Source organism: Porites lutea, chromosome 14 (genome assembly GCF_958299795.1).
Source record: "Porites lutea chromosome 14, jaPorLute2.1, whole genome shotgun sequence".
Classification (NCBI taxonomy): Eukaryota; Metazoa; Cnidaria; class Anthozoa; order Scleractinia; family Poritidae; genus Porites; species Porites lutea.
Window position 1 is genome coordinate 11,313,635 of NC_133214.1, and position 12,500 is coordinate 11,326,134.

The following is a 12,500-nucleotide window of genomic DNA, read 5'->3' on the forward strand; positions in this document are numbered from 1 at the left end:
CGATACGAAGCAAGAAAGTTTCTAAGTGTCACGTTGCAACTGCACATGTCGATTCGATTTTTCTGGCGATTTTTTGCTGCTCTTCTGACAAGATTTGAGGACATGACGAGTGTTGTCCGTGTGACAAGTGTTAAACGTCTGAAGTGTGTTGACCCTGTGATGTGTGTTGCTCTTCTGGCGAGAGTGTTTACTCTGAGGGGTAGAGAAAACAGAGATTGTAAAGAGTGGACCTCCTGTGATGAAAGTATACCCTCTGAGGAGTGCTTTCGTCGTAGCGAGTGTTCCTTTTAAGCCAACTGTTGTTCATCTGACGAGGGTAACCTTTGTGAAAAGTGTTAATTGGCCATCTGAAGAGAGTGTCCATCTGATGACTGTTGTCCCTCTTACGAGGGCTGCTCTAATGACAAGTGTTGTGCCCTGTGAAGAACGTTTCTCCCGTGATCAGTGTTAACCTTCTTTGGAGTGTTTTCCCCCTGAAAATTGTTGTCCATCTGACGAGTGTTGTCGATCTGACGAATGCTGTCCATCTGCCGAGTGTTGTACCACTGAGAAGAGTGTTGTTTTTCTGACGAAAGTCGTGCCATTTAGTTGTTGTCTCCCTGACAAATGCTAACCGCCTGACGAGTGTTGTTGTTGTGCTCTTGAAGAGTTATCTTCCAGTGATAAGCATTGACCCTCTGAAGAGTGTTGTCTCCCTGACAAGTGTTGACCACCTAGCAGGTGTTGCCTCTGGCGATTTTATGCCCTGTGGGGAGTGTTTTCCTCGGACGAGAGGTGAACCTCAGAAAAAAACAAAACGGTGCGTTTTTCTCCTCTCTTGCAGCCAGTGGCTGAATTACCTACGAACCAGAGATTGGAGGGCTACATTGTCACAGGAATCCAAGCGTTTATCGTCTTAAAATGGAATGTGATGTTAATGGAAAGGCAAGGCTTGTGGTTTTTGTCACCGCTTTTTCGGTCTGTGTGTATATCGAGGAGCCGTTTGCTTTCTATTTTAGGTGGACGTAATGAATCGCCACATTTTAGTACGGTGTTTTATTGCGCCAATGTGATACATTTACAATGTCTTTCCATGTTAACTCCAAAGTTAATTCTAAATTCAAAAGAGAGTTTAAATGTCATTTGTACACTTTTCCCTTATTGTCCTTGAGTGAATATTCTCAAGGCCTTATCTGCATTCCTTAGTGCCAAAAAGGTAAAAGATCAGCAAATCCATGGAGCTAATTAACTGCCGTATGTTGACATTCTTGATGCGTAAATTGCAATGGATAGCACATGAACAATAAGGCTCTTGGTCGATTACACGGTTCTTTGTACAAACTAACGATATCAGGGAAGGGTTTTTAGAAGTTCCCATGTGCCCAGTTCGGCGCTGGAAGTTTTAACCAGTGAGACATCACTGCTGTTCGTGTTTTAAAAATTACTCAAAATGTGTCAAGACAGTAACACACACAAAGGCGCAGTCTTAAATTAAGAAAGTAATATTTAATAAAAAATATATCATATATTGTTAAAAAATTAATATACATTTTGATTCGAAGACATTGTACATAATTGTTCATTATATTAATTTGATATTAAACACTTACTGATACGTTACCGTGTACAGAGTTAATAATCGAAATTTAGGAAACCCATTTTCAGCTTGGCATTAAAAGCGTTACAGGCCAACACTATTACCCACCTTTCACTATAGATATATTCCCGTTAGAGAGTTCTTAACATACCAACACAGAGAATGAAACACAACAAAACAGAAACTACACTGTATGATCACAAAGTGCTGTGTTAACAACAGCATAAGAAAATATTATCAGCCTGCGTAGCACAGAAAAATATTCCTCGACTGAAGCCTTTCATTTAGAGGGTCTCAATGTACACTTCTGTCCACAAAATCGTAACCCACATATCTTGATATTAGTGATAGGGAATTACACACAAAAAAGTACTGCGGGGACCGATGAAATAAACCCAGCGATAACGAAGAACGGGGTATAATGAACAATATTCTCCACCCCAGTTACGGAGTTTTGACATTACTCATTTTCCAGTCCACGGGTATTTCTTTTATCGGGCTTCTCTGCACATTACTGGTACAAATGATACGCTGGAACTATTTACAATATAGTCTTTTTGTTGCAAAACATTAAATACAAGTAGATAAAATATATTTGCAGGACCAAATTTGCAATGAAAATGGCAGTTTTAAAAATACCCCGAGCTCGAAGTTAGTATGAGTATATACGTCAATATGGTCGAGTTCACAACAAGGTACTTTTTACGTATCAAAGGTTTGGGGAATAACAAAGATGCATACATGGAGTTGTAGTATTACATCACACACAAACAGCTCTCGGCCGAAAGGACCAGGAGCTCCCAAACGGGAGACCTGCTCCGTTAGTAAGCAAATATTGTGGTATCATAGCCATTCCATTAAATTATACTTTTGTAAAAGCGAACTCGCTTTTAAACAGACCATAGTTAATTTTAGCTAGCCAAATTAAGGGAGTATACGGCCAACTGTGATAACGCAGGCTGCACTGCCTCCACACTGATCATCAGGCCAGTCATTCAGGTGATTAATCCTGCGACACGCTGTGAGCGTGCAACGAGCTGATGATCAGACAGTCTTTCTTAAATCAGTCTGCTGTTCTTGATGAAGTGTATAAGTGTGGTGTACACAAACCGATACTGTCCGAAGTTTGCCACTAACAGCATTCTCTGACATCGGAGATCAACCAGCGACTTCAAAACGTTTATTCGCTGCAGAAAGGGAAACAGACAGCTATGCTGTTATATTATAATGGGCATGTGTGCAGTTCTGAATTTTGACTAAACGGAAGTTGGCTTCGGCGGGGAAATTCCTTTCTGACTGATCTTCAAAGAAGTGGCGAGTTTTCTTTTAAGTAATGCGAGAAACTATTAATTTCGGATTATTTTCAAAGAATACTTTGTTTTTTGTATGAAGAATGCGGATAAATTTTCTGTCCCCGAGGGGAGTTTAAAAAATGGGAATAAGACCTCACACAAGTTATATATCAAGGAAAAACAACGTTTTTTATAAAGCTCCAAAAAAAACTCAATACCTGGCAGCGCGGTTAAAGGCCGCGAAATCAGAGTCGTACATCTGCATTATTGCAACAGGGACCCTTTTTTTTAGGTATTTTGTTGCTTTGTTGCTCTGAGCGGCGTGTGATATCAAGTTGCCACTTACAACTCCCTTGACAATGATCCTTTGAGAGAGAGAGTGCCAGAGTTTTTTAAGACCTCCTGATGCCCTTGACCTACGGTTTACTTAACTACTTGAAAAACACGAACGACCTACAATGACAAATGTATAAATGAGGCCAAGACCTGAGTGACAGCTTACCTGGTTGCTCTGGATATAGGCGAGCATGAGGTCCGTTAGTATTATCACCCCAGTCCTCCCCACACCGGCTGTACAGTGAACCATCACTGGCTCCATGTCATTTATGTGACCTTGACCTATGCTGACTTGTTGCCTTGCAGATTCTAGCTCGTCCAGAAATTCTAAAACAAAGACAATAAACAGTGGTTATTAAAAGAGTTTAGCACGCGCAGACAATTCGAAAACACACAACTCTAGCGATGTCAGACGGCCAAACCGGTATTCTAGGACACCTAGGGTCGAATTTCGTAAGGACACAGGATGTTTGTCACTTCCAAGCTCGTGGCAAGAGAAATAAGTCGTCTTTCTCAATTTTATACAAAGCTCAGTATTTATTAGTAACCGTCTACATGAAAGAAGGAAGGGCTCGTCGCAAGTCACAGAGACTCCTGCATTGAACGTTGAACCCAATCTACACACACAATGGCTCGTTTCGTCTAGGGTAGAGCATAATTGGGGACCTACTTTTTCGTTTCGATGTTGTTCTTAAAATTAAAAAAAATAAATAATCGTGAGAATATAAGCAGTATAATGCTTATTCAACTAAGCGGTATCATGTAACACTTACCAAGGAAGTTCTTGGGATCCTCAGGTACTCCATGATCCGGCCAATCCGTGAAGTGTAAATGAAAAATGAGTCTACTTTCCTTAGGCTGAGATGTCTGGCGCAAGGAAAATGTGCGCACCTTGAATGAAGTAGTATCTCTGACGGACATCGTTTCAACCTCAAATGACTCAAAGCATTTCCTACTTCCAGAATCCTCTGGCCAGTAAGGATAACAAGCATTCTTGTTATCAATCTGTTGGCAAAAGCATCATTACAGCCATTTATACACTTACATAAACTGAAATGTTTTACTTTAAACACACCACGGCTTTCGAACATAACAATCATTAATGTGTCCGACCATCCTCAGAAGTGGTTACCTTGTTATCAGTTGCAGCAACTATTATTCGAACATTTTGCTCCCACGTCATTTGCCAGAAATCAGTTGCTGTATTCTCCATAGGACCTTGGGTTGCAATGTATCTATATGTTCGTGTCCCTACTTTCATCTGCAATGGTACATAGGTGAAAACATAATAACGTTTAACGTGCATGAGCTATTTTGAATGCTTTAGTGTAACCGTATTGACAATCTACTGTTTTAATGCTAAATTAAGAATTTTTTTGTGCAGAATTGGGCATTGCTGTACATTTATGAAAATGCGGAACGAAAAAGGTCTGTTGAAATTTGTAAGCGAGAGAATATAGCATGTTTACAGGATTAACTTACTCAGTACAACTTTCAAAACAAATAAGCTGCCTTTCCAACTTCTAAAACCACAATTTATAGGCGGCATACTTCAAATTAAAGCCCATATCTAAATATTAATAAATCGTTGTTTCATTGGAAGCACTTTGAAAAACGTATGATGTTTCCTACTCTACCTTGAAGCAGGTGAAACAGAACTCATAAATTATGAAATACGTGTGTTGTACCGTTGGCGATAGCCGAACTAGGTCAGAAATGTCTTGAAGTAGTACCCACACTAAAATATGAACCCTTAAACAGCTGCATCACTGTACTCAGCGTTTGAATCATGAAGATATTTAAATGTTATACCTCTAAACAACTTTAGCCCTTATAAAAGACGAAACAATTGTGAAGAAGAATCAAAGTGCCCTTGTTTGACCTTCAGCAATGTCATGTTTAGATGCCAAAATCTCACTGGTTCCTAAGCATCAACTCAAAGTACCTTCAACCTTATTGGCCCCTGCAACAGACATCCGAACACACAAAGCCACAAAGATACATACGCTCAGACCACTGATATATGAGCTGAAAAAATAGCTCAATAAGTCATTCAAGTTATGTTATATTGGACGTGGATTAGTAAGATAATGGATGTAGTTTGTTAATCAGTGAAACCGGTTTGGGTCGGCCTTAGTTAGGTTCGGCTCATGAAAAGTTCGGCGTCTGAACCGGGCCTAAGATTTGTAGGAAATACCAAATGAAGGTCAATAAAACTTACGCTGCAGTTAGTTGTTGTTGTTCTTAATGCTCAAACGAATTATCGTGATAATTTTCTCAAATTGACCCTCCATACAATATAATACACAAGGCAGGAGGCACGAGATGGCATCTCGGCCGTCATGCTCTCTTTCCAACACAACTTTTTCCTTGAAATTCGAACTCAACGCGCAGCCACTTCGGCGGGACGACTTTTGGCCTTTTTGGATTACATCCTTTGAGTTTGTCAAAGTCTGCTGGATTCGTTTCTCTAGCTGGGAAAGCGTCATTGGTTTCTATACCTGATGCTATCCTATTTCTACGACCCTAGCATGTTTTTTTACCGTTGGAGTTCGAGTTCCGTGGAAAAAGTCGTGTTGAAAAGGAAGTAGGGAATTTAGGGTGCCTCCCCGGGATGCGGGGGCAATTAACCCAAGGGTTTTAAAAATAACTGTCACGCACGCAGTTTGCCCGTGAAGATGTTGGACTTTGCCCCTGTTACGGTTCGAACGTGATACAATCCAACTCGTTCACGAGATCATTTTGCTAAGTAAGATTTTAAGAAATCACCACCTTTCCGAACATCTACGATGAATAGGCTAACATCAATCAGTTCCAATACAATCATCAAACTGCCGAAATACTTAAATAAATACTTTATAATTGGCCACTCGTCGCATGTCGATCCTCTCATTGAAACAATACCTTATTTATCTCATGCACGATCACGGAATTTTGGCTGTACGCTAAACCCGTCAATTCCAATTATTTTTGACAGATTTGCTTTCAAACTTCAGAAAAAATCACCAGGCTTCAAGGTGCAATAAAAAATACCGTAAGCTTAAGATTTGTAAGTTTACCTTTTCCGAGCAAAAATCGTCCTCCGAGAGGACATCTGCTTACTGCCAATCGACAGAGCAATGACCAGCCTTTAATTTCTTCCTTCCTGCACTATTGGGAATTGTGTGTCTTTGTTGCAAAGTTTTTGAGATCAAGTACCCTGCTTACAGAGCTTTCTTTCCTGCATGTTTTTTACGTTGTACGAGTCGTTCGAGTAGCAGACATTCTCGTTGCTTTGCTTTCTAACTTGGCTTATTTCCGTCGCACGTATTGCGTGCCTATTGCAATTTTGAATTTTGGGTGACGCCCAAATAATGACTGTACTTTCGCGCAACAATCTTCCAATAGAAACAAAAGACCTTCCTAGGCTTGCCCGAACAGGAGTATGAATTATTCTATGAAGGATAAGCGCTAATTCGCCTGTGATTTAAAATCACTGAGTCGTAACGTAATTATGCAAGTTCTTTTTCCTGCCGCTTTCATTATCCAACAAATTGTTAAAGTTTCGATTCACTGATTCTTGGGTTGCAAATCGTGCAAATTAATGAGGGCGAAAGCAAACTTGCTCTTTCTAGCACGAAACACAATGTTTTACCAATCCCAGTCCCCCGCCTGCTCTTCCGATGTTATAACTAGTAGTAGGAGGAGAAAGGTGGAAAACAATAAAAATTGAGGAGGAGAAGGGGGAAACAAAAACGAGGAGAACCAAAACCAGGCCTAAATCATCCTTATACTACTACTTATAACCAATTTTTTCCCCTTTATTTCTCTCGTTTTTTGCAGAAGAATCTTATTTGTCACTTGTTCTCTTTTAATAATGTAAAGTTTCGCACATTTCCAATCTCAAAATGAGGACTGCTGGTAAAATTTGCGTGAGGTAAACCAAACCAGAAAGATATATGGGGGCTATATTCGGCGGGCTATATTTGGGAAGGTAAAGAGGTTCGGCGGCAAAAAAAGGTCACGTATGAAACCTGCCCCAACTGGTTGTGGTGGTGATGACGGGGGGGGGAGGGAGGGAGCAACAGAAATGCGGTGGAGGGAGAGGAAAGGTGTGAGAGCCGAAGAAAAATCCTAGTTAACTCTGGTTCAAAAGGCATCAAAATAACAACATGGACGACCTTTCCGGGACACGTGATATTAGCGTGGCTCGTTTTCTGTTTGTCCTTAACAGAATTCAACAAAGATTTTGCAGTCAGTTTTAATTTCACCAGCCATCTGCAACTGTCGAGTCCAAAGGAGGACGGAACTGCTTCCTTGGTGCTGTCCGGCTCTGATGGGTTTTGGTGTCATGCCTATGTCTTAAGCCTAGCATTAGTTTTAATGCAATGTTTGTCACTTTATCCCAGCTCCCAAACCGAAAAAGTTAATTGAAATAGTCGCTAACTGACAGTTAGCGTACCTTAATAATTTCTTTTCACGGCGACCATTGACACCATTAAAAAATACCGCGGCAAAACTTCATTACAGCGATTCTTTTTATTAGCGGTCAAATTGCACCGCTGTTTCTACACAGTGGCGACCAAATGTTATTAAATTTGTTTAGGGGTTCAACGTACGTTCAAGACAAGATACGGGAACAGCAAACCCTGACCTCTTAAGTTAAAACTTTTATGAGTGGTTACAAAACAAACAAACAAACAAACAAACCCCTCATAAGAATAGCCCCATTCTGTTATGTTGCCTTACCTTGACAAAGTCGGCGACGATGAAATCACTGCCTTTTAACGATAAAAATATTGCTAGTACATATACATGTCATAACAACAAACTGAATGATTCTTACCTTAACAAAGTCTGCGTTAATATAGTCGCTGCCACTTGAGTTTTTCCGAGGATTTAAACGAACTCGAGTTTCCTGTTGATTAACAAATGACAAACCTGAGTGGTCAATTCAATTGAATGAGTCTAAGAGGAGTATGTGAATGCTGCTTCAAATCCATAACATGACTGGAATATCTGTCAAAACTTAACAGGTTAACACCAGGTCTCACTGTCAGAGGGACGGCACTTTTTCTAATCTATACAAAAGAAACGCTTGACTCAACAGCTTGGCAATGGGGAAGACATAAGCCATCTCACCTCATACGGAAGCACATCCTTGTATCTGTTTTTCTCGGCATTTCCATTGCACTGAGCACTAGACGTTGCAAGTTGCTGCAAAAGACGATGACAGACAGCTACCTTGACAAAAATTACACAAAACTGGGCAAAAGTGGAGGGGGAGAATGAAATAAAAACAATTATTCCTTTCGCCCTTGCTGGATACGAGAATGGTTAAAGCCGATTTCGCTCTTTCGCGGTTTACCGCCTCGTATACAACGCGGGGTCACTGAATAAATGGAGACATTCATCGGCATCCGGTTTTTCATGGGAAACATTAAAACACAAATTGCAGTAACGCATTTGCAGTTTCACGTTGCTGGGATTTCAAAATTTAACAAGGTGTTCATTGTTTAGTGCTGCCATGTTATATTTCGTCAAGTCGATGTGCATCACTTCTATCGCCCAAACAAACATTGAACATTGATTGACTGGAGTTTAAAAATCTAACACATCGTACAGGCGGATATAGAATGCTTCTTTGTGCCATTAAAGGTGAGGCTGTACAATTTCTATCAGAAAAAAAAACTTGCCGTAAGCCACTTACTGTTCTCAGCCCTTCCTGCCGTTCAAAAGTAAACTGCAAACTGCAAACGCTACCGCAAGACCGTCGTCACGTGACATTCTCAGATTTGTGGTTTGCGGTTTCCCATGAAAAACCTGATGCCAAGGTGTCTCTTTTAAGACCACTCACCTCACTTCGTCGCTCTAACTTCTGAAACTCCGTAAACACCTGACCATCATTTAATATTTTCTCAAGTTCTTTTAGCTGCAATGTAACATGACAACAACAGATACCTTAAATAGTCTACATTCTCTTAAATGACAGGGCCATTATTTGAAACAGCATGAAGTTAAAACACGGGCAAGCGGTAAAATATACAATGCCTCTAGGCACATATTAAACACATACTATTTTAGAGAGTGGAACAAGGCCCGGCCTAAAATTACATGCAAAAATGTAAATGTTTTTCTTCACCCAGAAAACACCCAGACGATCTTACTGTCAAACTCAAAAATCCGTGAATACTAAACTAAAATATTTCAGGACTGTTTACTTAATTGTGTTATGACCAATCACAACACAGATCAGCACATGGGAGATAATCAAAAACCACAAACAAATAACCGTTGTTGCTTGCACTTTAGTTTTTTCTCTCATTTCCTTTTTTTTACGTGTCAAAGTGGTAGTTGTTCTTCAAGTGTTTGTGCCGGGGTTTTACGTCCAAGATCAAATTGTGATTTGGGAGTACTGGTTCTTGAGAAGCGGTGTAAACAGGACTAACCTGTTAAAAATCTCTCGGACGTAGGGCAGCAAACAACAAACTCAGCCAACACATCGCGAATTGGCTCAAGTCTAAGATGGGAACCGAGACTACATTTATTCCCAAACATCACACCAAAGGAGATATGTCCAGGATCGATCTTGTTAGCAAAAATTTGCTAGCAAATGTTTTTCGCAATTGTCGCAAAAGAAATAATTGAGAAAAAATTATGTCAGAAAATCACTAACAAAAATCGCAAAAATCGCAAGAATAACAAATCTAACAAGAATCAAGACTTAGAAAAAAAAGAAGCCAAAGAAGGGCCCCGAAATGTCCGCAAATATCGCAAAAATCGCAAATATAACAAGGATTTTTCTTGCTAGCTACAAACACCCATGAAAAATATCGCAAAAATAACAAATCTAACAAGATTCTAGACTTAGAAAAAGAAGAAGCCAAGGAAGGCCACGAAATGTCCGCAAATATCGCAAAAATCGCAAATGTAACAAGGATTTTTCTTGCTAGCTAAAAATACCCATGACAAATATCGCAAAAATCGCAAAAATAACAAATCTAACAAGAATCAAGACTTAGAAAGCAAAGAAGCCAAGAGGGGCCCCGAAATGTCCGCAAATATCGCAAATATAACAAGGATTTTTCTTGCTAGCTACAAACACCCATGACAAATATCGCAAAAATCGCAGAAATAACAAATGCAACAAAATTCCTGACTTAGAAAGTAAAGAAGCCAAGAGGGGCCCCGAAATGTCCGCAAATATCGCAAAAATCGCAAATATAACAAGGATTTTTCTTGCTAGCTACAAACACCCATGACAAATATCGCAAAAATCGCAAAAATAACAAATCTAACAAGATTCTTCATTTAGAAAAAGAAGAAGCCAAGGAAGGCCCCGAAATGTCCGCAAATATCGCAAAAATCGCAAATATAACAAGGATTTTTCTTGCTAGCTACAAACACCCATGACAAATATCGCAAAAATAACAAATCTAACAAGATTCTTCATTTAGAAAAAGAAGAAGCCAAGAAGGGCCCCGAAATGTCCGCAAATATCGCAAAAATCGCAAATATAACAAGGATTTTTCTTGCTAGCTACAAACACCCATGACAAATATCGCAAAAATCGCAAAAATAACAAATCTAACCAGAATCAACACTTAGAAAAAGAAAAAGCCAAGGAGGGCCCCGAAATGTCCGCAAATATCGCAAAAATCGCAAATATAACAAGGATTTTTCTTGCTAGCTACAAACACCCATGACAAATATCGCAAAAATCGCAGAAATAACAAATGTAACAAAATTCCTGACTTAGAAAGTAAAGAAGCCAAGAGGGGCCCCGAAATGTCCGCAAATATCGCAAAAATCGCAAATATAACAAGGATTTTTCTTGCTAGCTACAAACACCCATGACAAATATCGCAAAAATCGCAGAAATAACAAATGCAACAAAATTCCTGACTTAGAAAGTAAAGAAGCCAAGAGGGGCCCCGAAATGTCCGCAAATATCGCAAAAATCGCAAATATAACAAGGATTTTTCTTGCTAGCTACAAACACCCATGACAAATATCGCAAAAATCGCAAAAATAACAAATCTAACAAGATTCTTCATTTAGAAAAAGAAGAAGCCAAGGAAGGCCCCGAAATGTCCGCAAATATCGCAAAAATCGCAAATATAACAAGGATTTTTCTTGCTAGCTACAAACACCCATGACAAATATCGCAAAAATAACAAATCTAACAAGATTCTTCATTTAGAAAAAGAAGAAGCCAAGGAAGGCCCCGAAATGTCCGCAAATATCGCAAAAATCGCAAATATAACAAGGATTTTTCTTGCTAGCTACAAACACCCATGACAAATATCGCAAAAATCGCAAAAATAACAAATCTAACAAGATTCTAGACTTAGAAAAAGAAGAAGCCAAGGAAGGCCCCGAAATGTCCGCAAATATCGCAAAAATCGCAAATATAACAAGGATTTTTCTTTCTAGCTAAAAACACCCATGACAAATATCGCAAAAATCGCAGAAATAACAAATGTAACAAAATTGTAGACTCAGAAAGAAAAGAAGCCAAGAAGGGCCCCAAAATGTCCGTAATTATCGCAAAAATCGCAAAAGTAACAAGGTTTTTTCTTGTGTGCTGAAAACACCCGTGACAAATATCGCGACAATGTAATTTTCATTTTTTGGGTTTTTTGTAGCTTCAAACGTCCACAAAGGGTATTTCTTAAAATCAGAGGTTGTAAGCGAACCAATCATGTTATGACATTTTGTATTTGTATGGCCTAGGTCTTTTGGTCTCTTTTCTCGGTGGTTTTGTTATTTTTGTTCATGATTCGTGAGTAATAGAACGAAGGACACATAAATGCACAATTGGATCATTTGTTATTTAAAATAAATGGATTGGCATACACATATAACATTCATTGGGATGGTTGTTGTTTAACTATAAGCCTTGATTTAAAAGGGAAGGATTACCAAGTCACTGGCAATCCCTGTTTAAAAAACTTTGGGTATTGCACAGCGACATTCATGTACAATGCCTGTTTTCTTTCCCCCAATGTGCTCTTCTTGATATTTTGAACGATGGTTGCGGTGGGTTCTTGGGCATGAAAGTTCTGCTACCACCCCCTTTTATTGCTTAAAATTTGCCCCCTTCTGTGGGCGGCACTCCTTTTTATGCACTGTAGCTGTATGTTGATGGAAGAACGAAGCATACACAGATTGATATGACAGTATTTTGCTACTGTCAGTAATTTCGGGGTCCTTCTTGCCTTCCTTTTTTTTCTAAGTCTGGAATTTAGTTACATTTGTTATTTTTGCGATTTTTGCGATATTTGTCACGGGTGTGTTAAGCTAGCGGGAAAAAT

The 12,500-nt window shown here is 39.4% G+C and overlaps 1 protein-coding gene across 1 annotated transcript in view; it reads right to left on the bottom strand.

Moving 5' to 3' along the window:
• Window positions 1-1,465: 1,465 nt before the first annotated feature.
• The window catches only part of LOC140924381 (tyrosine-protein phosphatase non-receptor type 21-like), a 45,682-nt gene continuing 34,647 nt past the window's right edge, over window positions 1,466-12,500 (bottom strand). The window contains exons 15-21 of the mRNA XM_073374414.1: window positions 9,041-9,115; window positions 8,326-8,400; window positions 8,030-8,101; window positions 4,337-4,465; window positions 3,978-4,209; window positions 3,371-3,531; window positions 1,466-2,763 (exon numbers count right to left, since the gene is read on the bottom strand). Coding sequence (XP_073230515.1) covers window positions 2,635-2,763; window positions 3,371-3,531; window positions 3,978-4,209; window positions 4,337-4,465; window positions 8,030-8,101; window positions 8,326-8,400; window positions 9,041-9,115 — 873 coding nt within the window. The 3' untranslated portion in view covers window positions 1,466-2,634. The remainder of the gene's footprint in view (window positions 2,764-3,370; window positions 3,532-3,977; window positions 4,210-4,336; window positions 4,466-8,029; window positions 8,102-8,325; window positions 8,401-9,040; window positions 9,116-12,500) is intronic.